This window comes from Hylaeus volcanicus, chromosome 6, assembly GCF_026283585.1.
Source record: "Hylaeus volcanicus isolate JK05 chromosome 6, UHH_iyHylVolc1.0_haploid, whole genome shotgun sequence".
NCBI classification, from domain to species: domain Eukaryota; kingdom Metazoa; phylum Arthropoda; class Insecta; order Hymenoptera; family Colletidae; genus Hylaeus; species Hylaeus volcanicus.
This window is the reverse complement of record NC_071981.1, coordinates 18,168,361-18,195,686: the sequence shown is the minus strand read 5'-3', so window position 1 is coordinate 18,195,686 and position 27,326 is coordinate 18,168,361. Positions and strand designations below refer to the sequence as shown.

At 41.0% G+C, this 27,326-nt stretch overlaps 1 protein-coding gene and 1 long non-coding RNA gene across 3 annotated transcripts in view; one reads left to right on the top strand and one right to left on the bottom strand.

Moving 5' to 3' along the window:
- LOC128878179 (tRNA dimethylallyltransferase) overlaps positions 1–27,326 on the top strand; it is a 72,185-nt gene that overhangs the window by 9,252 nt on the left and 35,607 nt on the right. Inside the window, exons 2-3 of one of the 2 annotated variants that reach the window (XM_054126172.1) lie at positions 10,981–11,088; positions 11,617–11,948. In XM_054126172.1, the coding sequence (XP_053982147.1) occupies positions 10,981–11,088; positions 11,617–11,948 (440 nt within the window). Of the gene's footprint in view, positions 1–10,980; positions 11,122–11,616; positions 11,949–27,326 lie in introns of both variants that reach the window. The other variant, XM_054126171.1, reaches the window with a different exon arrangement.
- On the bottom strand, positions 11,703–27,011 carry LOC128878180 (uncharacterized). Its single transcript, XR_008457352.1, has 3 exons — positions 25,823–27,011; positions 21,601–21,823; positions 11,703–11,819 (listed from the first exon to the last, which is right to left on the bottom strand). It is a non-coding gene; the product is annotated as an uncharacterized LOC128878180 (long non-coding RNA).

The window sequence follows — 27,326 nt, the reverse complement described above, 5'->3', positions numbered from 1 at the left end:
GGCACTAGACCGTTCCGGACCACTGGCATCCCTTGGGCGAATGCCAAATAACAGAGAGAATAGAATAGAGTGATAAGAGTCGAATTTTGTGAAAAATAGTAACGGAGGCTTCGAGACGTCCGAAGTCGTGGAACAAATATGGTTGCGAAAAATTGAATACATCTGCAGGGCCCCTGCACTGTACGAAATAAACCTGATCAATCAATCCCTCGTCTAACACACGGAATAACCTAGAAGTACGTTAGGTCACAATGCAATAGGATATCGGTTCCACAATATCCCGCTCAATTGAGCACGGTGAGCAGGTGCTAAACTAGAAACTAGATCCTTGGTGACCATCGAGCAGAAACGCCGTTTCAAGAATTCCAAGCTTCCGATGAAATCCAGCGTGGTGGGATCGCCTCGATCGCACGTGAATGGGATTTAGAATGCCCCGTGATCCACGATCGTGTACGTATCCGATGACCTCTTCGGGGATTGGTTGCGCAATTGGCACATCAAGGTCGCGCTTCCAGTTCTCCAAGGTTGGAACAGATAACCTTTCCAATCGTTGCTTCTCGATTTGACGAAATTCTTTCGGGAACGAAGTTCCTCTTTCGAGACGACTCCGAGTAGGAGAAATTAGAATGGCGGACGGTCCGAGGTCGATGCTCACAGGTGTGACGCGAAATATGAGTACTTCTCGGTAATGAATAATACTGATGAAAACAGTAAAATTCGCAAGAATGCACAATCACAGATACAGTTGCAGTTCTGAAAATTCTCTCTGCGCGGAAACCACATCAAATAGACTCGAATAGGTTTCTGTTAGCTCGAATAAAATCGTCGAAAAGTAGCCTGTCACGCGAAGAATGCGTGATGACGATTAATATTCCAGCACGTTACATGGAAATTGCTGTATTCCCATAGTACCATGGAGTTGATGAGTCAATTACTTTAAAACTTCACGACCCACACGAGCTAATAATGTCTGAGGTTATTAGTGTTCTGAATTCTTCCTCATGTTTGACACGCCACTGCGACTCGCAATTAGCCTCACAGCGTTTTCTTGGATAAAACGTGTTACGATCTCTATTATACAAAATCTACAAAGACAAACAGCATAGTCATTTCCCAAAGTTCAAATTCCTGAAATTAAGTAGTCTATGGTTTTCGTTGTCCAGAGCAGTTGATGACACACTCTTCATTTTCCAAACAACCATCATACTCCATATTTATATAAATGTTCAGCTTAAAAGTAGCCAAACACTGAAAAATGTTTAACAAAGAATCTCAAGTAATCCCAAAGTGTAAACGCATTTGCGTCCACGCAGAATCCTTAAAGGGTCAGCGTTAATTCGAACGAAATTACGAGACGACCGCGAGACCTTGCGGAACGGACGTATCGCTAAAGAAATCGCGAAACTGGTCCCATTAGGGTTTTCAATGTATATCGTAGATTCTGTGTGGACCGGCTCCTCTGTACGAACGTCTAAGATCCGCTTAACGTTTACGATAATTAGTAGGAATCCACGATGCTAATGGCCGACCGTTCCATTCGCGGCTGGCGCAAGTAGAGGAACGTGTTGAACCAGTTGTTTACTTTGTGCCTCTTTTATTTCACGTTTGTGTTCACACTACTGCTTGGAAACAGCTTGCTCGAGCTGTGCCCCTTTGGCGAAGGTGATCTTAATCTTCCTCGAAACTTTGGCACAGCGAGATTTCGTTTTTCGTGTGTTAACGCGAGTTAAAATTGTCGAGATGACCCTTCCTTGGACGAAAACGATGAGATTGATGGACACTGTACGGACTGAAAGACACGAATTTCTGGAATAGTTTAGCGAAAAAGCAATTTATCAAAACCATTTAGATCGTCGAATCTTTCTGTCGACAATTTCCGTTTCCATCGTGGAATTCCGAGTATTCGTCTATAAATACGTGAAAAAGAAAATCAGAATATCAGGGATTCTCCATTTAATTTTATTCTTATACGAGGCTTGAATTAGGATCTACCGAAAATTCGTGCATACCTCTGCGTTCTCACGTTTTCGTCGCTTTCGTGAATGGAACTTTATATTTTGGTTCTCGTCGATGGCTGAATCTCTTATCTTTTAGAAAGTAGGAGATCCGAGTAGCGTGGTGTCCTCCGCTCGTTTCGCATAATGGCGGCTCGTAAGATACAAAGTTTATAGAACCGCAGAATTCGGAAACTTGGAAGTTTTGACACTTGGAGAATCCAGTAATTTAGGGCCTAGAAAGTTAGGTGTCTTAGAATCCACGGGGCTTTGACGCTTCGAAACTTTGAACAGCATCTTTGGCATCGCCCCTATAACCATTACGTCGGCTTTGCTGTTTGCAAAATGCCACTTTATTATCGCCAACACGTTTCTCCTACGTTCTTTCGTTTAGTCAAGGTGCAACATAAAAAAATTCGTAATCATAAATGGAAGCATCCCTCGAGAAAATAAAAAAAAAAAATAAAGCTAGATCTCCCACGTGTTCCATAAAGCGAATAACCGTGGGATCCGTTAATTAAAAAGAATGGTCCACGCTGTATAGAGCAGTTACTTGGATAAAATAACATCATTCCCATCGCGAGAAACACGTTAATATATTATTACACGCGTCGCCTATTCGTCAACGATCATCGTGTTGGGATATAAACACGGTACCAAAAGCTGCGGAAACTATTATCCTGGACAGCTTATTCTCAAATATTTATGATTCGCAATCAGCGTTACACGAAGACTCGGTTTTACGGTTGTAACATTCTATTATCTCGAATTTAAGTATCATACGGGAAGAATCACTCTCGGGGGCAGTAGTTTATAACAGGTTCTATCGATGCCTTCGGAGACTGGAAGGGTTTAACAGTTTGTCTGCCTACGCGTGAGATCCTCTTAACGTTTACGTGCACGCGGTCGGCGTGTACGTGCATCTTGCAAGTACATAGAATCAACCGGAGAACCTACAGGTTCTCCTCTTACTCGATGATTAAGTGGCTATTAAGAGTCGTGAATAATACCATTTATCCTCGTGATCCTCTAGCTGTTCCTTCCAGCTGCGAAATATTTCGAAGCAGACCACTCTTTCAGTCGCGAGTGCGGCATTATTCGTCACACTCCCAAATATAAAATAGAGCAATTCTACGATTAAGTGTTGCAAACAAATGTGAAAATTTGATACGCGCTGACCATCGAAGATTCCACTTTCCGCGTTGAATTCCAGCCACGAGCCAAAGAGGTCAATCCTAGACTCTCGACACCTATCTTGTTCACCTATTAAAATTTCGAAAAATTCCCTTCGTTATGATTGACGTTATAATTCCCTCTGTGAGTTACGCGTTTGCATATTCACGGATGATCCGCGACCAGGGGCCCCCGGTGGATATGGGAGGACCGGTTTTTTAAAACTTGATAAGAGGATGACGTGAGAAACTCTAATACCTGGTACGCGGGGATATGATTCCGTTCGAGTGGGCGAAGGGGGACAGGTGATCGGTGAAAGGAAGAGGAAGGATAATGGTGGGCCAGGATGGAACAAGAGAGGAAGGCGATTGTACGGACCGCCTCGAGGAGAGAGTGGAGACGAGATCGTTTGTATGCGCCATTCCTCCTCCCTGGACCAGTTTTCGCGCAGGTACCCTAAAGCTATACGACCGCGGCGGAATACTTCAAGGGTCTCGATCTGCTTCCTACAAGATCGGGCTTGTTCTTCGTTGTCATACCGTAGATTAATCTGCCCGCGTTGCTTTTACCTTTCGCGATAGGTATTCGAACGGTGGTTTGGTTTCGATTTGGATTATCGTCTCTGGATTATAATAAAAGAGCGGGCGGGACGATCCTCGCAAGATTCTTACGATTCCCGACCATAGGGAGGGGATACTGTTGTCTTGCGCGTGCAAATTACAACAGAACATACTACTTTCGCGATGAAATACTTTTCATCGATGTTTCGCTTATAAATCTCAGCCGCATTCTCTTTTTCCTCGCCTTCTAATTCTCTGGAACTCACTGACATAGATATGTTCTTTCCTCCCGAGGAAACATATTGCTACAAATTTATTACCAATTATTCTAACAACCCCTCGCTATGTTGGCCGATAATTCATGGCGGGAACAGCGTTGAAACGTTCCCGTGATTTATTATTACCGGCGTTTGCTCACTTCGTGCCGAGAGTGACTTCAGTTTTGTTGACAGTAACTTCTTTAAAAAAAAAAAGAAAAAAAAATGAACCGACAAAGAGGCATCTTCGAAAGTTTTTACGGCACTTTGTATGGACTCGAAAGATCCCTTGAGTGCACTTTGACTGTTTGACTGTTCTGAACGTCGCTTAAAACTTTCTGTGTGCGTGCGGGGATCGTTTATCTTCTGTTCCATGCAAAATGTACGCAAAACGACTTAAACTTTTCATTTGCGTCTTCGAGAAAATGAGAAACGCTCGAGACGCTCGCGCGATTCCGGGACCGCACTTCAACCTCGGCATCGGAGAATGTGTGTTGCGTATGGTATTTCAGTATATTTTATAGAGGTAATGGTGCGGTGTAAAATTGTATATAAATTGATAGTTATTTATTTTTATTTGACGTTTTTAGTAGACAGATACGTAAGATGAAGTTAAAGTGATTTATCTTACGGTACTCTCTTACTCCTGTACAATTTTTCTAATCCATTTAAAGTTCTTATTACAGGAGTCGCAGTGGGGAGGATCCGTTTTCTTTAGTAGACGTTCATATGGGATTTTCGAGTGTCCAGTTCTCAATCTAGTCATTATTAAATTTAAATGTAAATATTATTGCAGCAAAAATCATAAAATTGATCCTCATGGTGCAATCTCCATCTTTGGCTACGCCTGTCTGGCCAGTGCTTACTAAAACCATCGTACTTCTCATCCTAGCTTAGAATTAGAGCCAAGACTTACGTAGGTATACCGAGGAGGAACGAAAGTAACGGTCGAAGCGTTTGAAGTATATTTAAACAATGGTTGTCGAGTTGGGCTGACGGTTGGGATTCCCCATTGTCGCCCGGTTTTGTTTCCCATCGATTGGGGAAAGGTCGATCCTGCTAATAAGGTAATCTGTGACCAGTAACAAGCGGCGAGGCCTCTCATAAAAATTCCTTCCAATTGGAAACGAACTTTCGGAATTCGTCGTTGCCTAGAAAGGGTATCTAAGCTACCGGGAGGTTCCTTTGATGTCGGGCCTCGGTTGTCTTTGATGAATATTAAAATTTCCAAGGGGTAACGGTGTCGCGTTTGACCCAGTCCTTCTAGGAAGTCGCAAATGATATCGCAACATCCTACAAGCACATCCTTAGGATGTCCTGAATATTTCGTGAGCCACATGAACGAGCGAGTTCGGTCCTCGCTGTGCCTAAATTATTCTAATGCCGCCGCAATTGAAGTCTATCGACGTGCTGCTATGCGTGGCTCTGCGTTTTCTACTGATTAAGTATTCCACGTGGACCCTTTCCTTTGCTGATTTATTGACCCTTCACGACCAAACTTCGCCAAGTGGCACGCATCCCTTATAAAGGATACGCCTTTCTTTCGCAACAGTTTAATGCGAGTTTATTTTAATTCGTTTCGGTGATCGGGGTTCGAGCAAAGATCGATCGATTGGATGTCAATTTTCGAGAACAACCGCGTCCCAATTTTACAATGGCATGGTTGAAGCAAAAATAATTAGTGGCAACGTTTATTGTAAGTTATAATTCGTCCAGAATGAAATACACTTGGTGGATAAAAATTCGGAATTAATAAGTCAAAGACAAGTGACAGGAAAGTTGTAAAAACATAGCAAATGAAATTATAAGCTGACGACTTGTGCGTTCGAATCGGCGTTGTACATTAAGCGGTCTCATCGACGCCTCTGTCTTCGAAAGATAATGCAAATTAGTGAATATAACGTGCACGATCCGGATGTGCCGCTCATGAATAATAATCCACTTGGTTTTACACTCTTTCAGAACGTACATTTCGCTTTTTCCCTTGAACGAAATGCAGCAGCTGCTCGCGAGTTAATTTCGTTCGCGGTTAATCGACCAACCTTTCATTCCTTCTTTTTTTATAAGCATTTCATTATGTCACTTTCGCGTATTCTCGTTTATATTTATAAATCAGGTTTGAACGTAACTCACGTATTGCATCCGAATGATCCTAAACCCATAATCGTTGCCACGTTAGGTTGCGAAAAGTGCAGCAATAGAGACACGAGATCGAAACGATTCCATTGAGTTCATTTGAATTTTATGCGTCGCTTTTTGCATCGGGTTCGGCTCGATACTAGCGCTTATTTGTGCCAGGGCCGCGGAATTGTTAGAAACGTGCTCCAGTAACATTTCAAAAAATTTATATCAGTTAAAGATCAACCTAGCGGTAAAATATATGTACCTATAGCTCTCTTTTTATTGCCATGGTGAAACTTGAAAGAAAAAATGTTTCAACCATTTCGTATATAAGAAATGTTTGCGGTTATGAGGTAAAAACTGAGTCGAGGATTTACGTGGTAATTTATCAGGTCGAATCGTTGAGCGTGGTTCAAGCTCTGGTGTTCAGCTCGAACCCTCTTCATTTCCATGTTTCCTCGAAGAAAAATAATAGTTCCGAACAATATGGAACTACGAATAAGCCATTCATTGCTCAAATGACGATGCTGTCCATTGCTGGTGTGTTCATTCGCTCCTGTGAGCAAACGTGCATAATGTATACCAATAACTTTGGTACACTGCACTTAACGGTACGCGAGGACTTTACCTGTACCGAGTCATCGGACTTTCGAACCCTCACTTCTTATTCCCTGCAAACTGGTTGAGTCCTTACAGTTTTTCCTGCAAATCGGCGCTTGGTAGTTCGCTGACCCTGATCGAGATTCCATCGATAGGAATACGTATCTGTGTTCCAAATTTTCCAAAGCTTGGCGTACTCAAATTTTGGTTGCATTTTCAAAGTACCGCAAGTTCGCGTAAACTCACAGTCAATTGCCAACAGTTTCATAGCGCTATTCTCATTACGTTCTCCTTTCGAAAGCTTCAGCCTCGCGTCCTTGAGTCTAGGAAGTGATTAGGGCTCTCGTTTCTCGTTCTCTTCTTTCGTCTATTTGTGGGCTCACGGATTCTCTCTGAAATAGTTGGGTCGCGAATTCTTCACGGATCCCTCGCAGGATTCCTTCGTTGACGAATTGTCCGTGGAATGATGAATGATTGAAAGACGAATGACGTCCCGGCCGAACCGTCTGGCCAGACGAGGATTTCGACACTGACGTCGTTATGGCGTTAATTAATCATACATCTTAACCGTTTATTTTCTCGTCCCGTTATACAACAATCGTTGTTGGTAATTGCTTGGCCGATATCATTCTATTTAAATTTGCAGAATTGGGTTAAGCTTCAATTATCAATGAGCTGGATTCCTTTCTTTCTTAAAAAATAATGCCCTTTGATTGCCTCTATTTTAAATAAAATTAGATTGTCGGTCTTGCTTTATCGACTTTCGATATTAGCAATCAATTAGACTTTATTGCGTTCTGATTAAATACTAATCGCCAGAAAATTTTAAGTACGTAATTAACTGAAAAAATAAAACAAACATAATGCTTTTATCATTCTGTCAATAATCTTATTAATGAAATAAGTTGAAATTGTCAATCAGCGTGTCAGAGTTTAAATTAGGCGCACTTATCTTAATCGTATGCGATGAAATGTAATTTCATCCTGTTCGATAAGTCGCGTACGAAATGAATAATTTATTTCAGATCTTCATACATCGGTCCCTGAATATTTTATTTTCCAAATAGAAATATGTTCATCTTATTTCTCACGATATTGCCCTCTGCATCATAAAACTTGCTCTACTTGTATTTCTCACGATAAATGTATTTATAATTTACCGTAATCAGTCGTCGCTAAAAATATATATGCCTGATATTTTTTCATATATATCAGGCTACAAAAAGAGACTGTTCCGCGCGTCGCGATAGAGCGATATTGCCTCGGAATAGTGATTATTAGAATTAAATTAAAATCACAATGCAATTGATTTTCTTCGACTGAACAAAAATCAACATTGATCACTAATTTTCTCGAAATAATTTTCTACATTTCTACATACAAAGGGGAAGAATCGATAGGAATTCGAAACCCTTATCGCTCTTTAATTTCTTTTCGGGTAGGACGCGTACCGTCTAAATGGAACTTCCGTTCGCGTTCTTGCTTTAAGAGATTCTAAAGCGAGTTGTCCGGCAAGACGTCCATAAAAAAGGTTAATAAAGGTTGAAGACGTGGTCATTCAAGTTACCCGGCGCAAACCGTAACGTCGAAAACCTGTTTGTTCGTTCAGTGATAGCGTAACGTAACGGACCATCGAGGGTATAAAGTGCGCAATTTTTAGTGAGCCGTTTCGAGGAATACTGTAATAAGTCGCTGACTTTTAACTGTTTTAATCCCTCTTCATAACAGTCTTCCGTTTTAGAAAGTATTACACATATTTATAAGGAACATTTTTTAAATTATAATATTAAAATTAGAATATCGAATTAAAATATTAGCTAAGACTGGAACAAGACTGCGTGCTTGCATTTACGTGTTCTTCTCCAAGAATTTTGAACGATCGTCTTAGAGGAAGCAGAAAGAAGAGGTGGTGGCTTTACTTCATGGTACATTAAAGGTGTCTTCCTAGATTTCCGCGTCGAAATATGTTAATTTTCAGCAAAGCAGCGAACGGACGGATTTTACGCGAAGATCGACGTCAGGAAGGATCTAAAATATCCGTGGAAGCGCCATCTTTCTGCGAAAACTGATCGAATTCTCACGTTCGGGGAAAACCATTATTCGTCATGATTCAACTTCAAACTTTTGTCTGAATATACCTCTTCTTACCGAGCAAACAAAAAAACAACGTTTTAGATTCTGAAAATTATTTTTATTTTTCCTATCTATGGTTCGTTTAATTTGGTTTTTTTATTTGGCGTTTTGTCCACTTCTGCAGACAATTTACTTCGCGTACCAACTTCCGAGAACACGTTGAGTTTGCGCGAAATTCGTAAGCCGTGTTTGACGCTGGCTAACGCAAAGAGAGAAGGAAAAAGGTACCTGTGTTTGTTTGATTGTCTTCCTTTTATTTTTCCTGTCTCTCCTATTCACACACGTGCATACTTGGCGCCTCGTTTAATTTACGACTTCGCCGTACTTCTTTCATCGGTTACATTATAAATTAAGCCCGACGCGGAACGCAGAGAATTGGCATTCCCAAGACAAGCGAGTTACTCGAGGCTCATGGAATGCGGGGAAAACTCCGAAACCATTGACGAAGTCAAGGCAGTCCGGTTCGGCGTTGCGATTGTAGTCGATCATTCGATCATTTTCGTCCCATTAAATCATCTCGACACGGTGAACGAACTCGTTAGATCCTTGGGCGAGCATTCGAGCCAAGTTGTGCAATTCAACGAATACACCGCGTGTGTTTTAGAACCTCGAATTACTATAGAGGCCAAAGAAAGGAATTTTTAATAAGTTATTTCGCTACTGCCATGGCTCACATTTGGGCTCGTTGTTATTTTTATTATTTCTATTCTGAATGTTAGATTTTGAAGTTGGCTCCAAGCCAGAAATTCGAAACGTTGAAACACTAATTTGCGAGCAACTGTTTCGAGTCTACTCCCTGAATTACTTTGCAATTTATCACGTCTGGACGGTTACAGGAAACTTTGTATTTACGCGATACATCCTCCGGTAGCTGATATTATTTAGTGTATTAAGAATTAGGGTGCTTAGGTGCGTTTTTTCAAGTAATATGCCTTCCTGACTTCGATCGTCGAGCCTACAATTCCTCGTTCTTACTTTCACTGTTCAAGCCAGAAAGCATGCTTCAGGCATTCCTCATTTCTCCTGTGACATCATTAGTTTCACAGATTTTCGAGATAAAGATTATTTTATGGGTCGTGACTGGTGACATCATGAAATTTATGTACGTTAAAGATGCAAAGGAGCTGATTGAAAGCTATTGCCTTTTAATGGACATTTTAAAATAAAAGGGTGATATTTCATGCACGATATCGGATTTTATATTTCAATTCCGAGACTGTGTCAAGTGAAATATTTCGAACGTTAATGTATACGTAATGATATCGGTAGTGTGCGAGAATCGTGCTGTACGGTAGATACGTATGGTAAATTTAGATCGAATGTAAATATCATTTATAAATTTATAGAATGGAATTTTTACATGCTAATAATTGAAACGAATCTCTGGTCTCAGTTCAACATTATTTTATTCATTTATTCCATACACGAGGAAAGAAATTTTCTCGCTCGAGTGAAATTTCTTATTACGACCAAAACAAGAATAATCTACGAGGAAAATGATGGTGATTAAGCGGTTCACGTTACAAGATTTTCATTTCCTTGCGTAGACGTCGCATGTTCTCGAAGTGTCAAAAGTGCCCTGACGCTTGAGGACTTGACAGAGCCAGATTTGGCAAACGTTGATAACTGGTACGAGGCAGGGTTCGACATTTCCTGATTCGACTTTCTACGGTCAACTTGTCCTCAACATTATTTCGCAGTCGACGATACCGAGCCCAGATACGATCGCCGGTTTCGATCGTCCGAAATGTGACATTTAATTTCCTTCGAACCGCGAGGCATGTGGGACGGACACGATTTCGTGGAGGTTGAATAACCTTGTCAACGATTAACATGTTTCGACGTTCCAGAAATCATTCGTGACGAAAATATCAGGTTGCGTAATAGGTCCCATCTCGTTTTATCGTAGGAATATCAAATACTACTAATTTTATATAGGACTTACCTAATCGATGATATTTATGCCATTTTATTGTACGACCTTCGGCTATGTTTAAGTTTAACAAATTGTTGACCGGGAATTCTACGCAGAAGCGACTTTGTATCACCAGCTATTTATATTTATATTTTACCAACATAAACTAAATGTTAAAATGGTTTATTCTACTTGATGCGCTTCACAGTTGTTTTATGAATTTGCAGGTGTACAAAGGTCTCAACATCGTCACAGCAAAGGTCACCGACGTGGAGAGATCAATGGCTCCGCATCACATGTTGGATATCGTCGATCCCCTGTCCTTTGATTTCAACGTAATGCAGTTCCGGGACATGGCCCTACCCATTGTAATTTTTTCCTCTTTCAACCGTCGTTATATTATACTTTACTGGATTTTTGTAATCCTAGACAGCTAGACTGTAAGCTCTAGCAATCATTTTCCACCTACATCCTCCTACTTAAAAATTAGAAGGAACCATAAGTGTAACACTGCTTGTATACTAACTCAGTGATTTCCCAAGTACCGATTAACAACTTGCACGGAAAATGGTTGACTCACAGCATGCATTTTTACTTTTTTTTCGTCCAAGGGATAATAATTTCGTCCCCGAGTGCAAACGTTTGGACGCATCGCGTACGATGCATTTGGCATGAAATCATGCGTGGTTTTTGTAAATTGTTTTTTTTTTCTTCGTACCAATGATTTTGAGAACGAAGAAAAACAATATCGCGAGTCGAAGACCATGAAACGAATAATTAGTCACGTTCTTCGATAGTCGATCTCTGATCCTGTTTCTCCAGTTTCAGTCCCCCCTCGAATGCTCCTTCTTTGGTCCGTTTAGATAGACGACCTGCTGGCCAGAAAAAAGCTACCGATCGTCGTTGGTGGCACCAATTATTACATTGAATCCCTCCTTTGGCAAATTTTGATCGGCGATCCGGAAATGGTTCTCCCTTCGTCCCATGATTCGTGCACGAAAGAGACGTCGGACAGGGGCAACAAGAGATCCAATTCACCGAGCGAAGAAGGACGGAAGGTCTCGTTCTGGAAGAAAAGGAAAAGCGAAGTGGATCAATCCGCGGAGAACAACGAAGAACTTATCAAGAGGCTGACCGAAGTCGACCCAGAAATGGCTAAGAGGCTTCATCCGAACAACACCAGAAAGATCATTCGGTGAGTAGTCTGATTGCACGATGAAAATTGCAATAATCGGGGTTGTCCAGAAGTATATTTTCGAGGCGTAGTCTTTGAAATTTGTTCATTTATCACGAAGAGCCCATTACAGGAAAAATAGTAAGATCGAGTTAAGATTGGATCGTTATGTGAACGTCATTCGAAAACAACCTTCGAATTTAATTTGTATATTTTTTTTTCTTTCTTTTTTTTTTTACGAAAATGAAAATACCATTTACAGATGCTCTTCTAAACCAATTCTATTCATTTTTTTCAGTCTCTGTAGAAATTGACTACGTTTTTAATTAACCTTGCCGTGCAATACAACATTTATGATAAGGTATCACGAATTGTCTCGGAGCCACTATTTAATCACCTCGAGAGTGGTTTTCGGAATCTTATCTTCGCCACATGTGGTATCCGATGAAATAATAGGAATCTATAGTTTCGATCTGATAACGATCCTGGAATCCTTCGTATAAATTAGGGAATACCAGGGAGGCCATGAATTTTCCTATTTGTTTCTTCGATCTTTTTCCCAGACCTATCGATACCATATTTTTCTCCACGGGTTTAACGCGCATACCTTTGTGCAAATCGCGCGATGAATGACGGTAATTATGTTTTTTTAGTCTTGAAAGGATGCAAATTATTTTTACGACTCGTGTCGCACGTTGGGCAATTTGCGTGAAACTTTTAGTTCTGAATAGATTTCCAAGGTCGCGTATTTCAAATGGCTTCATTGAAAACGACACTTTAAATAGATATTTAACAGCTGTCCTGTTTACTTAGAACAAAACGGGTCTTTTTAATGTTGGCAAAGTGATGTTCATAGAATACCGAAGCACGAAAATCAACATTGTTTCGTATGAAAATGCACTGGCTGTTGCTGCAACGTCATAAGAAGATACGTAGGTAGTAAGTGAAAAAATATTAGTCGGAACTACAAATATTTTTCCTGGGGAAATTAACGATTAATCTTGGGTTATTACGAACCAGTCTCAAAGTTGTATAGCTGAAGAAACCCATGTATTTTCTCGTAGGAGACGTAGTATGAAAGGTATTGTATAATTACATCTGGAATTCGTGAACTTCGATTAAAAGGAGCTGTTCTATTAATTTGCCTATTTTTCCAAGGACGCCATAATGTATCTGTTGCCGCGACTACTATAGACACTCTGCGCAAATTACTTGATTAATTATGGTAATTGCGTTCCCTTGGGCGTTGCATATGCGGGAATTATTTTCAGCATCGGGGACTTCGCAGATCGTATCTTAGAAACCAGCTACGACAAGCGTTCGTTTCGCGGTAATTCCACAAATTTCACCGTAAACGAGCCGCGTTTTGAATAACTGATCGCACGTCGAGACCAAGCTGGTAGCCCCACGTATCGCATGCAGACAGGTCGGCACGTATTATTAGCTAGCTGTCTTCTCCTAAAGTTAACTTTCGAATTTGCATTTTTTACAAGTTTGTACGTATAGAGAGACGCGGTTCAAATCTGATTCGAAGAGTTTTTATTCTTCGATTTTCTAAAAATTCTCTTTTTCTCGAGACGACAAACTAGGAACACGTGGAGTTACAGGATTTATAAACAAGACCACTCATTGTTCAAATAAAATAAATATTCCAACAAGCTCTTGATATGCCTCTCTAAAAAACAAAATCATATTTCCATTATTTTTTTCGTGTATCTACTATGCAATACTCTTGAAACTTACGCCTAAAAGCAGAAGCAAATTCTTTAATTTATTTCTCCAACCTGCTCCAGCGGTGTAACCCCTTCTACGGCAATTTGCAATATGCGAAGATGATAAGAACCTACCGCAAGTCCACCTGCCCGTCCCAGCTATCTTCCGTGATATTATAATCGCTCAAAAGCGGATTCTTATCCAGCTGCTGGGAACCATAATTTCTCGTTGAAATTGTAACTTGTAGACACGCTCGGCCAGATGTATCGCATCTAGAGCACGCTCGTTTCCTTGTTAAACGTACCGAAAACCAGCGTGTTTAATTGATTACACTATTTAATTTGATTGCAAGTAATAAGGGGACCCCAGCTGTCCCCTGGCAGTCTAACGCGATGGGCTACATAGATAACTCGTGACCGCGTAATGAAATAACAGGTAATTAACATTAACGCGTATCAAAATGTTTTTCAGTCAGCTGATATCGCGCAAATGTCGCTAATTTATTATAATTTCCATACTAAACGCATAACACGGTGAATGCATTACGTTTCTCGGCCACCGTTGGATTTTATGTTTATTATTTTTTTTCTGATATCGCCTAGCCGCGCTCGTATTTTTCAAAAATTACACCACGATAGAACAAATGTATATAACGTTACGGATAATTTTTCCAGGCTCGCAGTTTTTCCATTCCCTTTATCTCCACCTGTTTACTTATGCATTCGTCCGGTGCATTTCCAAAATGCGTCTTGCGAGTGACTCGACCGTGATAATGATTATCTTGTGAATAACTGCATATTGCAAATGTAGCAGATAGTCCTATATCTTGTATCAGCTTGAGAAAAATGTTTTGCGCGCTTACTCGGACATTTATATTTATATTTGGTCTAGTATATATTATTCATGTACGATGCGACTTTTCAACTAATCCTCGAATGTAATGCTAATTTTGCGACTCTGAATGCGTTGTACTGAAAGTAAAACATTAATTCTACGAGCTTTCAGTCTATAACCTGTAAGATTAATAATATGTTTCTCGAGATATCATTAGTCATTTCACTATTTTCTATCAATGTTGAACCGTTCTCCCACATAAATAATGCGAGTGCGATAAGATCGAAAAGATAGAAAAAACATTATTACTCAACAATGATTTACTAAAACCTTTACATCGTATGCTTAGTTCACGATTCACGATTTTTCGTTACAGAAATAGTGGTTCTGTCTTTTTATGAGCTGATACGATACGAGCCGAGTTCGATGCGTTCACCGGGGTGGTCCTTTTCACGGATTTTGCTATCTGGCGACACGCGTCAGTTACATTCCATACTCGACTGTCGATTTGACGGGACGGGGAACTTAGGAGCGTAGATTTCTCGATAAAAACGGTATAAAAATGGTAGCGAAATCTTCTTGGCTTGTAACGAAGTTCCAGTGGAGCATGTACAGAACGAAACGCGATACGGGGCATATATGAAGGGCTGCAACGTGCCCTACTTTCGCTATGGCAACCCCACAATGACACGTTTGCGTTATACGTTTTATAAAATGTCTCACACACATTCATATTATATCGCTCATGCTCTGGTCTAATATAAAACTCTGAAATTATTATGTTTATATCATAAATATCACTGTTTCTTAATTACTGATACGGATATTTCGTTGGAGGAATTATCGAAACGAACGGGAAATCGTGGTTTTTCGGCGCAATCCGTCAACGGTGCTGTTCTTGATTTTTATCACGACACGAGAAGCACTTCCAGTGAAAGAAGTAATCGGCAGCGGCCAATTAGGGCAGGGCAGGTACGTTTTTGGACAACTGCTCCGCTTTCACAATATGGCCACTGACGGCAGCTGGTGGTGCTAAAACTTTCCTGTGGTGAGGGCCTCCGTAAACGTTTCATTTTCCTTGGTGAAAAGATGCGGCGGATCTCTATAGAATACTCGGATTGGGCTGAGTTAGGTCAAGCATGGGCCAGGTGTTGAACTTTCCTTTCTTTACAAAAATCGTATTCCCAGACCAAGAAATGTATCGCGCTCTCGTACATCTTCTCAAGGCTGCAGGGAATGCTTTCGCAATTGCTTTTACTCCGAAAAATTCTCGATAAATATGAAATAGAAAATATAGAAAAAGGAGGATGTCACGTATGTCGTGTCGCATCGAAACCACTGTATTTCTAACGGTTTTCGAGCTGACACGGTAAAACAGTAAATCTGATTATTGTGTAGAAGTCGATTCTGTGGCAGTGTGCGCTGTCGACGTCCACGTGCATGAATGGCCCGTACGCGAGGCCACGTGTAGCGGCAGGCCTGTGTCACGACTTCCTGGTGCTTGACACGTGTGTTCTTCCGGAAACGTGACGTTTCATCAATTTCGCGCGCGCACCTTTTTCGCGAGTAGCAAACGCTCGTGCGAGTTCCTCAAGGCTGTTCGCTGTGTTTTTAAGAAACCATTATCGCCTACGTTTATCGCTCCTCACGTTTCATTTACCCGGCTGCTACGTATTCGTTCCAAGTACGTAATTACGGTTTCTAATATTCTATAGTACTAGGTCAAATAATTCGAGAAGAAAGAAATCTTTAATCCTTTGCTGTCCTATGTTGAATAAGACTCGACAAAATTTTACTGAAATCAGAAAATCTGAACTGAAAAGGATTAAAGAAATTTCTGCCACGTGGATGACTGATCGTTTCACAATTTTCTCAAAGGTGAAACTAATAAAAATTTCATCGATAGGGTATTTCACATCCCTAGCTCAGTTTTCTAGTACCAACGAAGAATAACAATGTGATCAGATTCAAGTGTACATCCACGAAACTCTCGATCTGCTTAAGTGTATCAATCCAACTTCTCTTGTAAATTCTCTTCTCTGTACACTTTGCGAAAGTCCTGTGGTCGGTAGAAGCATTTCGTTGTTTTCGCGCAGCTGTCGCCGAATCCTCGAGCTCTTGTTTTCCCTGGGATCGGGAAAAGAGGTTCTCGACTCGAACTTTGCGGCCTTGAAGCGTTCGAAGGATCTATTGAAACGGTCCGGAATGAATTCGCTCGAAGGAAAGGCTGTAAATCAGTCTTCCGTTAGCAGGTGGTCTGGACGGTTCTTTGAAATGGACTCCGAACTTCCATCATTTCCGTGACACAATTCGCTATTTTCGTACCAAGGATGGATTGTGGCAGTATTTCATCTAATTCTGCTCCGAAATGCCATTGGGAAGTGACGTAGATCTGGAAAAGGTCGAATTATTGGCCCTTCGAGAAGTTAATACTTTTCAGTGGAGTGAAAACATTAATATTATAATAATTAACGAGATAGATATGTTGGAGTCTCCGCAAAATGAAGTAAAGTTATTAAAACCTACTACACCTGAATCTTCTCTCAATATGATCCCTGAAATCAGGTGTTCGTTCTACTATTTTCTGATTTGCTCGTCGAGGTTGAATTGTAAACACATAGATCTCTATAGATCTCGTTTCTAACATCGTCGGTGCATCGACCAATTTCGGTCGCCCGAGCAAAGGAAAAGCAACGGGCAACCGAGACCGAGTAACACTAATTTCACTGAATCAGCACTCGAGATAAGCTGCCAGCTCGTGTAATGATTTATAACCGCTCCTAAACAAATTCCGTAGATCGTGCTATTTGATTAGGGGCGAGCAGATAGCACGAGAGAGAAAGAGAGCAACTATTTAGCGCGAGAGTCGTGAAACCTGTACAATGTAATCGCGGTGCCGGTGATAAAGTTACGTTTTCGCTTCGTAATAGCTTTAAATACGTTTAGGACTTCATTCTCGTCCCGCTTGGCACGAACTTGATATTCTTCTCCATCGTTTTCTCCCGCGCGTTTCTAGCCCGTTGTTCGACGTTTCCCTTGTCTCGTTATCGTGAATTATAAAGCCTGGACCGGTTAGCTAAAATTGGACCTCGAAATTCCGACTACGCGGATTATTCCCCTAAATTCTTCCTTTTCTTCATCTTTCCCCTAGCAGTTCCGGGGGCCGATAGATTCGCTCGGTTCGTTTCCATTAACGAGATTGCGTCGAGATTAACGCAAAAATTTAGATTTATCGCCTTAAAATGCCTTCAATCTCTTTCAAAAATTGTAATTGTAGCGATCAAATAGCCAATAACCCTGAAATGACTCAAGAATCAATGGTTCATGAGACCATCTGGGCAGAAAGGGTCGAGAAATTTCAGCATCGGAACCCGAACGAGTGACTACCATTGGTCCTGGTTGGTGAAAACGGTGCATCAAAGAAATGTCGCGGGCCAGCGCGTGAAAGTTTCGTTCAGGCTCGCGTAATACAGCCTTAAGTTTGAGTCGTAAAGGAAATGTCCTGTCTTTATCGTAGCCGATGTTCCACCATTGACCCCGCCGACTTAATAAAGCAGCGGGTTCTTGATTCGATCTGTCTGGATACGCCCAGTGATCCTTTCACGCTTCTTTCCCAGGTTACCCAGCCTCTCTCTCCTTCTCTCTTCTTCTACTTTTGTCGCTCTCTCCGTCGTTACTTTTTAACCTTCTCATATATTCGGTCAACGCCCGAGAAATAAATTTCGAGCACGCCTTGGTCGATTCGAAAAGAAAAGAGAAAAACCTCGATCCTTTTCGTGTGTAACACTTTCTTTGTTACTTTGTCTCAAATTATCGACGATATGTCTTCGATGTTTAGGGGTAATTGTATTCGATATAGTCGTTAAACGGTGGGGTTAACGTTTAAGAGGACATCCCTTATTGGGTCTTCATTCAGAAAAATGACATGGCTCTTCGTGGCGATTACATCTTTTGGAATAGTAAGAGTTAATACCATCATCTACGCGTTGCATCGAAACGAGTTCGACAACGGCGGGAAGTGCAAGCTTTTTAACGCGCAGTGTCTTATACTTGACGACGAGTTGCGTAACATGTTTATTAATAGTTGGCATTAAATATTGCGACTCGCACGAATTCTCGATGACGTCGCACAATGGAATCGATTTTCCGAAACGTAGGAAAAATTCGAACGAACAATATCTTATATCATTGAACACGGACAATTTTGGAATCCATGAAAATTAAAATTATAATCGCCTAATTTCACCGACGATCTTTTTTCTTGATTCGCGTCAAAGTACGCTCGTAGAGGCTTATCGACTTGTTCGCGGGTGCGGAATACTTGCCATTCGGATGGTTTTACAGCAGATCTGAATAAATTATAGTCGGAGGGTACCTAGTCAAGTCGAAGGACCTTGCTGTTGTTTTCGACAGGTGCATTATTTTTGCCAATAACGTTCGATAATAGTATAGATAATGACGAATATTTGGCACTGGCAATGAGTCAGCTATACCGAGAACACGCATTCTACCTTCCTCGCAGGCGTTTTCACGGTTCGATTGCTACAAGAAAGTCGGGAATTTACATTCGAAAAGGGTACGTGCGCGTTGTAAATTCCCGCGCAGACTCCCGCGGTCTGGAGAGGAAAACGTAAGAAGATTAAGCAGTCTGAAGCACACCGTTCGCAGCTCTCTCTTTACGAGTATGCGAGCCAGTCGCTATCACTTTACGCGCTCGTGGCTGTATTTATTTCGAAGTTTCCCATCTGCCCGTGGCTGTAGACCCTGACAAATGCAGATATCTTTAGTACGCATTATTTCGCACTTTGCAGGACTGATAACGCCGACTTAGCGCTATAAATTCTATTCTCCTTGCAATTGCGGTTCCGCGATGGCGTTGGGAAGGAGGTGGCACCCCGCGGGGAATTCTTACCAGGGGATATACTACGTGCATCGCTTAGGCGAATTTATCAGACGAGTTTCTTATTCCGCGGTTTCCTCGATACGGAATACAATTTGACGGGGGGGTATTTCACAGATATCGGGACGAAAAAGCGTCGTTGAGGAATGGAGGACTGGAGTGATATACTCCCGAGCGTGAGGTATGCTTCGGAGGACGCATGCATTATTCTCGAAGTCGTTCGATCGAGGAAGGAGGGTGTGGGTTGTGATTTTAGGAAAATATAAATTGCCGTAACTTGGCCGAATGTCGTCGAAATTCTTTCAAATTTCGTGTACACAGGTCTTATCCTACCACGTTGTAACGAGCTGGCTCGGAACAGTTTCGATATACGCAAAAAGGCGCCCAGCTCCTCGCATCGAAATCCTAATATACGAGGATATCGCCCCGTTCGCGCTTTTTCGCGATATAAATCGTCACCGAATATTTCGCCATATTTCTGTCAATACGCTCGAGTCCTTTTTCAGAGTGGGGCAGATCGTAAAAAAGGAGCACGAACTGGACACACAAGGGGCGAAAAGTGTCTGGTACGAGGGAAACGTAGAACGAGGGTGGCCCGCGAGAGTAGAAGAAGGGGACGAGAAGTTGGCAAGATGAACAAAGGTCCAGACACAGAGAAAAGTAAGGAGAAATATTCCGGACGCGCTCCGCTGAGACAGGCCCTTGCAATCACTGTTTGAATCTTTGCCAATCCCCTCGCCCCTCTCTCCGGCAAAACCTTTCGCAACCCCTACTTTCTGTCCTCCTAGATCAGCCCCTGTACCAGCCTCCCATTTGAGCCTTGTCCTGCAGGCAATTCTCCTAAACGCATACCGATTCGGAGGGACCCGATAGGCGATTCCACTTGACGAATATACTCGCGGCCCATCCGGTCTAGACGATATTAAGCCCCCGCGGAGCATAAGCGATCATAAGTCCGAGGAGGTGCGGTTTAGCGAACCACTAATTCTCTTATATTTTCACTGCGATCGATACCGGCTAACCGGGGATGAAAGTCGATGCTAACTGGGTAACCTCCAAGTTTGTTTGGCATTAGAGCGATCCCCCTGTAGTTGACGAAGATGGCCAAGATCGGGGCAAGATGAACGAGATTAAAGGGTTCCTCCTAGTTACGTAGTCTATCCAACGTTTTGGTCCTCTGGATACCCTTCTTTAGGTATGATGTTCCTACGATATCGTTAATTATGCGATCATAGGTTAAGCGTACGTGGCGAAATGTTTAAATCCGTTGCAACAATTTTGGAATCTACACCAAATCCGAAAATTATAGTTGATGCGATCTTAAATAAAGTAATAATAATAATAATAATAATAATTAAAAAAAAAAAACAATTTTTTTTCTGCGAAAAATATCGAGCCCTCGACGCGTTGGAATCTTGTTGATCGGGTAACACGATAATGATCTCGCAATCTTAACGAGTTTGTACTAGCGTTGCGACATCACGGTAGTACTTTGTTTGCGCTATTATCGTACTATCAGATAATACGCGGCTTGTTAGGTCGACGTTCTTTTTCGATTTCTTCGAGTCTACATCTAGACAATTAAATCAATTAATCGAGTGGCGTTTGCAATCCTCGCAATTAATGGTTAAACGTAAAACGGAGCGTTTGAGATTTAACTAGAATCATCGCGATTATCGAATTTCCGTAAGATAAATAATTTTCCATTCGCTAAAAGGCGGTGTTCCGAGCTAACGGATCGTAGCGCGCAGTTTATTACGCGCTGTCTCACTCGCAATAATGAATTAATTCTTGATTTGCATTAATATTAGTATAAAAGGAAACGATTACTTTTAATTACATTTGAATTGTATAATACCGTGGAACGCTACTGGAACTAGTGGCAAACGTATGATCGTGCTTTTATTCGTCCGTGACAACATTCACTAAGGTCACGAGACATGATTTATGGCTTTTTATTGTTGGAAATGTTGCGATGGATGAATTATAGGTACACAACTGTGTTTTGGTTGCTCTGAGTAATCCTGAGTAATTGTATAAACAGTAAGTGAATTACTTATTTAAGAGCATACTTTTCTAAAAAAAAAAAAAATTTCTTTCCTTTCGATTGATTAGGCACATCTTCTCGTTGAGCTACCGAACAGAGTAGCTGCTCGAAGTTTCACATGAATGTTTTTAAGAATGTTCGAGTATTCTGGTAGGAGAGCAACGTGTGGGGTTACTTACAAGAACACACGTTGTGAATTCCGTTCCGTGGTTTTCATGCAAGTCGGTTTTGTTCATATCAGTCGTGTAAGGGTCACGATCTTCCCTCCTGTGGATTGCCACGAAATTTACTGCCAGCTGGAGGGAACCTGATAAACGACTCCGAGCATTCTTCTTCAACGAGCTTTACCGAGGCTTCACCATGTCTTCCTTGCTTCTTGTTTGTACTGGATTTTCACGATTTCTAGAAACAATCACTTTTAGTAGACTTCTCTAAATAGGAATGTAAATAAAATGAAGAAGCTAAAATTTAAGTAAATGCTAAATTAATATCGATAATAATAATTTTTAAAGAACCTTAGTAATTTTATTTGACTCCAAATTGCTACGAAGTCATCGATTCCTGATTTTGTTTTAATTACTCTCAATCGTCACGATCAAGTTTTCCATTTAGTACCCGCAAGAATTTATATTTACTCGAACTTCAGATAGAAATAGACTCGGAAGTAGGAAGAAGTCTGCTTTCGACTCCTTTTCTAAATTCGAACCAGTCTGTTTCGATCCCCCTGTGCGCACTCATCACTCTTGATTCACGCGGACAGGGATATCTACGGTCTTTTGTCGCGACACCAGAGGACATCTTCTTGCAGAGGCGGTGAGGAAAGAAAATCTCTGTAACGTGTGGGTGGCACAGACTAACACGCGTGTACACGTGCGTCTTCCAAACGAAACATACCAAGACGGAACCTTAACGATTGTTACACGGTTTACGTAACACTGTGGTCGGTTCCTCTTGTTAAATTCCAATAATGATACGAGTATAATTACGATCCAACGTCTGATTGCTTGATCTGCCTGGGGAATGACTTTTTATTGCACTCGAGCAACGAGAAGAAACCAGATCGAGATATTGCGTTTTTCTTGGGCTGTGGCTCGGGGAGAAAAGTCGAGTTAATAATAAGTCGGGGCGAGTGTTAGATATTTTGCGTGGAATGTAGGATCGCGCGGAGGTGAATGCACGAGGTATTATGAAACAATGAAATTTAGAGGAAGGTGAGGAATATTGCTCTGGTGACCATAGGAGCAAAGTGAAGAAATTGTGATTTATGTTTATTTCGATCTTGAATAAATGTTCTTCGCATTATTCTTTAGAAATGTGAGTGAAATTGAGATTTATTTATATTTTATGCTTTCAACAATGTCATGAATATTTAGTTCAAGATACGGTGAACGAACTTCAGAGACGAACTGTACTTGTCGAGTATTAGACAGAAGCGTCGTATATTTTTATGAAACTGTGTTACCCGTTCTCTTTCAATCGACTTTCCGTCGATATCGATGAACCGTATAACTGCTGTTCTCATGCTTCTTAACGTTACTTGATATATCAAGCTGCGGTTGCGGTTGAGTTTGCAGAATGCAATACATATAACATGATATTTGCGTTGGAATTTAAATGTAAACGGTGGTTCGGGTTGTGAAAGTTTATCGAAGTATTATTTTCTTAAAGAATTACAATCGTAGCAACCGTGTGATGTAACCGAGTTTTAAACAGATAAAAAATCTATTAGCGGTATAATTGAATTTACGAAAATAATATTCAGAGATTTAATTTACATTGAAATATTGCCATTGATTTTAAATATTAAAATCGTTGACGTCTTCAATTTCTGTCGTGAAAGGCGTAATTAAAACGAGCCCTCGTTAATTTTTGGCTTTCAACGAAAAAGGAAGCAGCACGATGAAAGTGTATCGAGAGGAAATCATGCTACACCCGTGCGAGTGTGTTAGGTTGAGCCACAAAGACTCGAGTTTCTCAATTGAGTGTGTCTTCCGATAATTCCAGTTCGTTCGATCATAAACCAGTTTTAAATTCCATCGTGCGGGAGAAAATTTTTCGCGACGTTCGTTTCCACTCGCAGGTATTTCCCGTCTTCCTCTCAGGAAAATTGATTTTTGATACTTCCAGCAAGCTATACTTACCGCTCCAATAATTTTTCAATTTACTTAATTGGTACCTTTACACGAAACGTATACTCCTACTCCGACGATCTCTCGTTATCCGTTTGGGCGATCAAGATACGCGCGATTTTAACTCGTTATCGATCTCAAAGACAACGAAAACCCGCGAACCGCTCGATTAGAAAGTAGTTTGATATAATGAACTAATTTTATAATTTATTTCTAATTTTTATGCCATTTATAATATGGCTTTCGTAACGTTCCACTTAATATAAAATGGATTTAAGCTTCGCGCGGAGTATTTAACGACAGCGAACTAAACGGAGTGAAAGAGAATTATCTATGTGTGTCAGAAGTTACTATTTTATTAGTTTTCTTAAGAACAAGTAAGTGGCGATAAGTTATTTATCGCACGAAAAGGGGAATTCGAATATGACGTTAACAGTGGTTCGTTAGATTAAGTGTAACATAAAGTTTGGAGGATTAGATAAGATAAAGAAACCACTACCGGTTTTAGAAGATTAATTGTATTACTAAATACCCATTCTTCCATAAGAGTAGGGATTTGATTGTAACGAACATTGAAAACACTTAAAATATTAAATTCTCGTAGAATGTAATTAATTCAAGTAAATATTCAAATGAAGATTAACCATAAATCTCTGGCAACCACACCTAGATTACCACCCGAAGCGTGAAATCGATAATTAGGATACGAAAGGTTATGAATAAATAAATCATCCCGCGCGTAGGAAAGGAAAATAAATGTTTCGACCATCGCGCGCTTTGGTCAGTTTTCTCGCTATATTAATTACTCATAAAACACCTTTATTAATCTCACGGTCAACCCTGACACGCAACGCAAAAATAATTTACTCGCAGGACTTAACGTCGCTGATTTTATTGGCATTGTTTTGTTCCTCTTTTATGAGGTCATATAACGACACCTGACAGATTGGTTTTCGCCTTATCTCTAATCACCCATTCTCCGCGTAACATCCCCATGCATCGACGACTATGGTACAGCAATACTTCGTACGACACGGTAGCTCTTTAAACATGGTTTCCATATACACGAATTAATCGCGTTGTAAAAGAGTCGACTGTATTTCATTAGCTACGTGTAATTTATTCGAGGATACACTTACGCTAATTTTCTGTCTGGCATGGAAATTAGTAATACCTTTCTTATCTCCCCGTAACGATTATTTTTCACGTGTCCTATCAGTACGACGCTCTATTTGATAAACTTGTTCGTTGTCTTTTCGAGTGAGTCGCTCGACTATGCTAAACACTTGTGCTCACAATGTTCGTTATCCTGTTATATGCGTGTGTATGTGTGTTTTCTAACCAGCCGTATCTGACTGACAGTTCAGACAAAAGTAAGAGAGCGAACGAGTGCGCGCGAGAGAGAGAGAGAGAGATTGTAGTAGATGAGATAGTTAAGTGGGTATTTATTAGAGCGACGATTAAATATGAACAGGTGTTGTCTCGAGTGCTCACATTTGTTTATGTATCTATCGTCGTCGTGGAAATTGATGCAATATGTACGCAACGCACGAGAAGACCGAAAGAATATTCGTATATTCGTATTCATAAGGTTGAAGAGAAACGTAGGGACATATGGTTAACCATTCTTTGCCTAAGTCTAACGGAGCGAGAGAAATAGAAAAGCGAGTTATTTTAGATCTGGGTTAGGTCTAACTATTTTACATGAGAGTGTTGTACGGTTCGAAAGGGATACTATTTGTTTATCACGTAGAAACCCGGGCTTAATTTAACTATTGGAATAGAAATTGAGCAAATGTCTAGCCTTGTTAACTAGAGCTAGCTAATTAATGCTTCTACCGATTAAAGTAAAATTCAAGTGATAGGCACCACAATTTAAGAATAAGAAATGTAGCAATACCGAATGTAGGTTTAGCCTGACCAAAGAGTCTCTCACCACCGCCTTCGCCTACTTAGAAACATCCGTCCTCACGGAAAAGCTACTCTCAAATTTTCCCTAAACAACCTACACGTTCCTATGATCCTCAGCATCTATCATCTCAACTTCCAGTACGCTCGCGACCTGAATTTCGAATTCTCACCCGTCTCTCCTCTCTCATATGCGATGGACCGCCTTCGCTCACTTCGGAACATCCTTTCCCACAGAAAAGCTACTCGCTAATTCGATTATTTCGAGTTCCAGCGTGCTCGTTACCTGAATTCCCCATTAAAACAGCAAACAACCGAAATGGCAAATCCGCAATGTTTCCCAAGGCGTATCGTGCATACTCACTCTCCTTTCCTTTCTCGTTGCGCGCGCTTGTTACCGTCCAAACACTCGCCGCTGCAACAGCCTCGAATGGACCCGCGTATCCTCGTAAATCATCGCCGATGAAAATACTTAGGCCGAAAGACAAGAGCGCCAACGGCGGAAGCGTCGTTAAACGGCAGCGCTATTATTGGAGCGCGGGTGGAATTACGTTACCCTTGTCTTTTATTAGCCCGCCGCGGTTCCCTTTCTTCCTACCCGTGCGTCCCGCGGGATGACTAACGTCTGGCCGTCTCTTTGGCAGCCGGCCAGGATTTCTTCGCGTACCCGGATAGATTTTACTCGCGGCTTTCCGTCCTGTCTTGGCACAACCTTGGCCGAAGTCAGGTACTCCTGTCATTGCCACGTGGAGACACGATCTCCGGGGGCAGTGGCTCCTTTGGCCCCTTCTCTTCTGCACCAATCGAGATTCCGATAAAAGATAACTCGAATGGAAAGGATAACGTGAATGGAGAAAGGATTTGCACGGGGGTGTACTGATCGTAGGAATTTTGGAGAGGGCTGATTCTCGATTTTACGTACGTTGTCGTGGTGTATGCAGAGTCTACTACGAGTACGATGTGGATTGGTTTGGGTGGATCACTTATTTCTTTTTTTCAAATAGGCTTTCAAATTTCCTTTACGCGAATGTTGAAGAATGTGATTATTAACATTAATGCAATTAATGTTTTTTTTTTTTATAGATTCGAGGACGGTAATACTATTTTTACTTTTACATTTAGGGTTATTTTAGTTTATCTTCGGGATGCTCGAGGCGGACTTGTAGTTTCTATGATGTAAATGGAAAGCGGCGGCTGGGATATCAAAACGGCGCGGCTCGGGTGCTAAAAGAGATGTTAAAAAGCGTGTTGGGCAAACTCCCAGAGGGAAATTAAGCGATTCTTGTTTGCGAGATTTATTATGTAACGTACATGCAAATGAGCGGAAATTTTGTGTAACGCCGCACGGTGAAAAGAAAAGAGAATCCATCGGGGTATAAATAATCATTAGGTGTCTTTTAATCGCGTCTTATTACACGCGCCCGTTAAAACTGTTCCATAAAGTGGCGCCATATCACACGGCAATAACGCTGGCTGTCCATAAATGTCTGCATTTATTCGCATTACTCTACGCGCGGTCTTTGTACGATTGTTTTCGCACATGTTGCATTCTTATGTGAACCGGAAGTCAATATAGAAAAATGAAGGAGAGGGGAGCAAATGCTACGCGATAATAAATCTTCGAGTAATAACGGAGTACTCTGTTTCTGTCTGTCGGTAAGAACAAGTCGATGGCAATCGATGTTCACACTAGGATGAAGGAATAAGTATTAATAACTATGATAGAATACATAGTTCAATAAAGAAATTGAAGGATATTATTGTATTACCAGGAAGGAACAGGATTGAAACGTATATTGATTGAATTAAGCTGCATCTTTCTTTTAATGATTAAATACGAAAAAATCACGAAAGGTAATTAGTGCCAA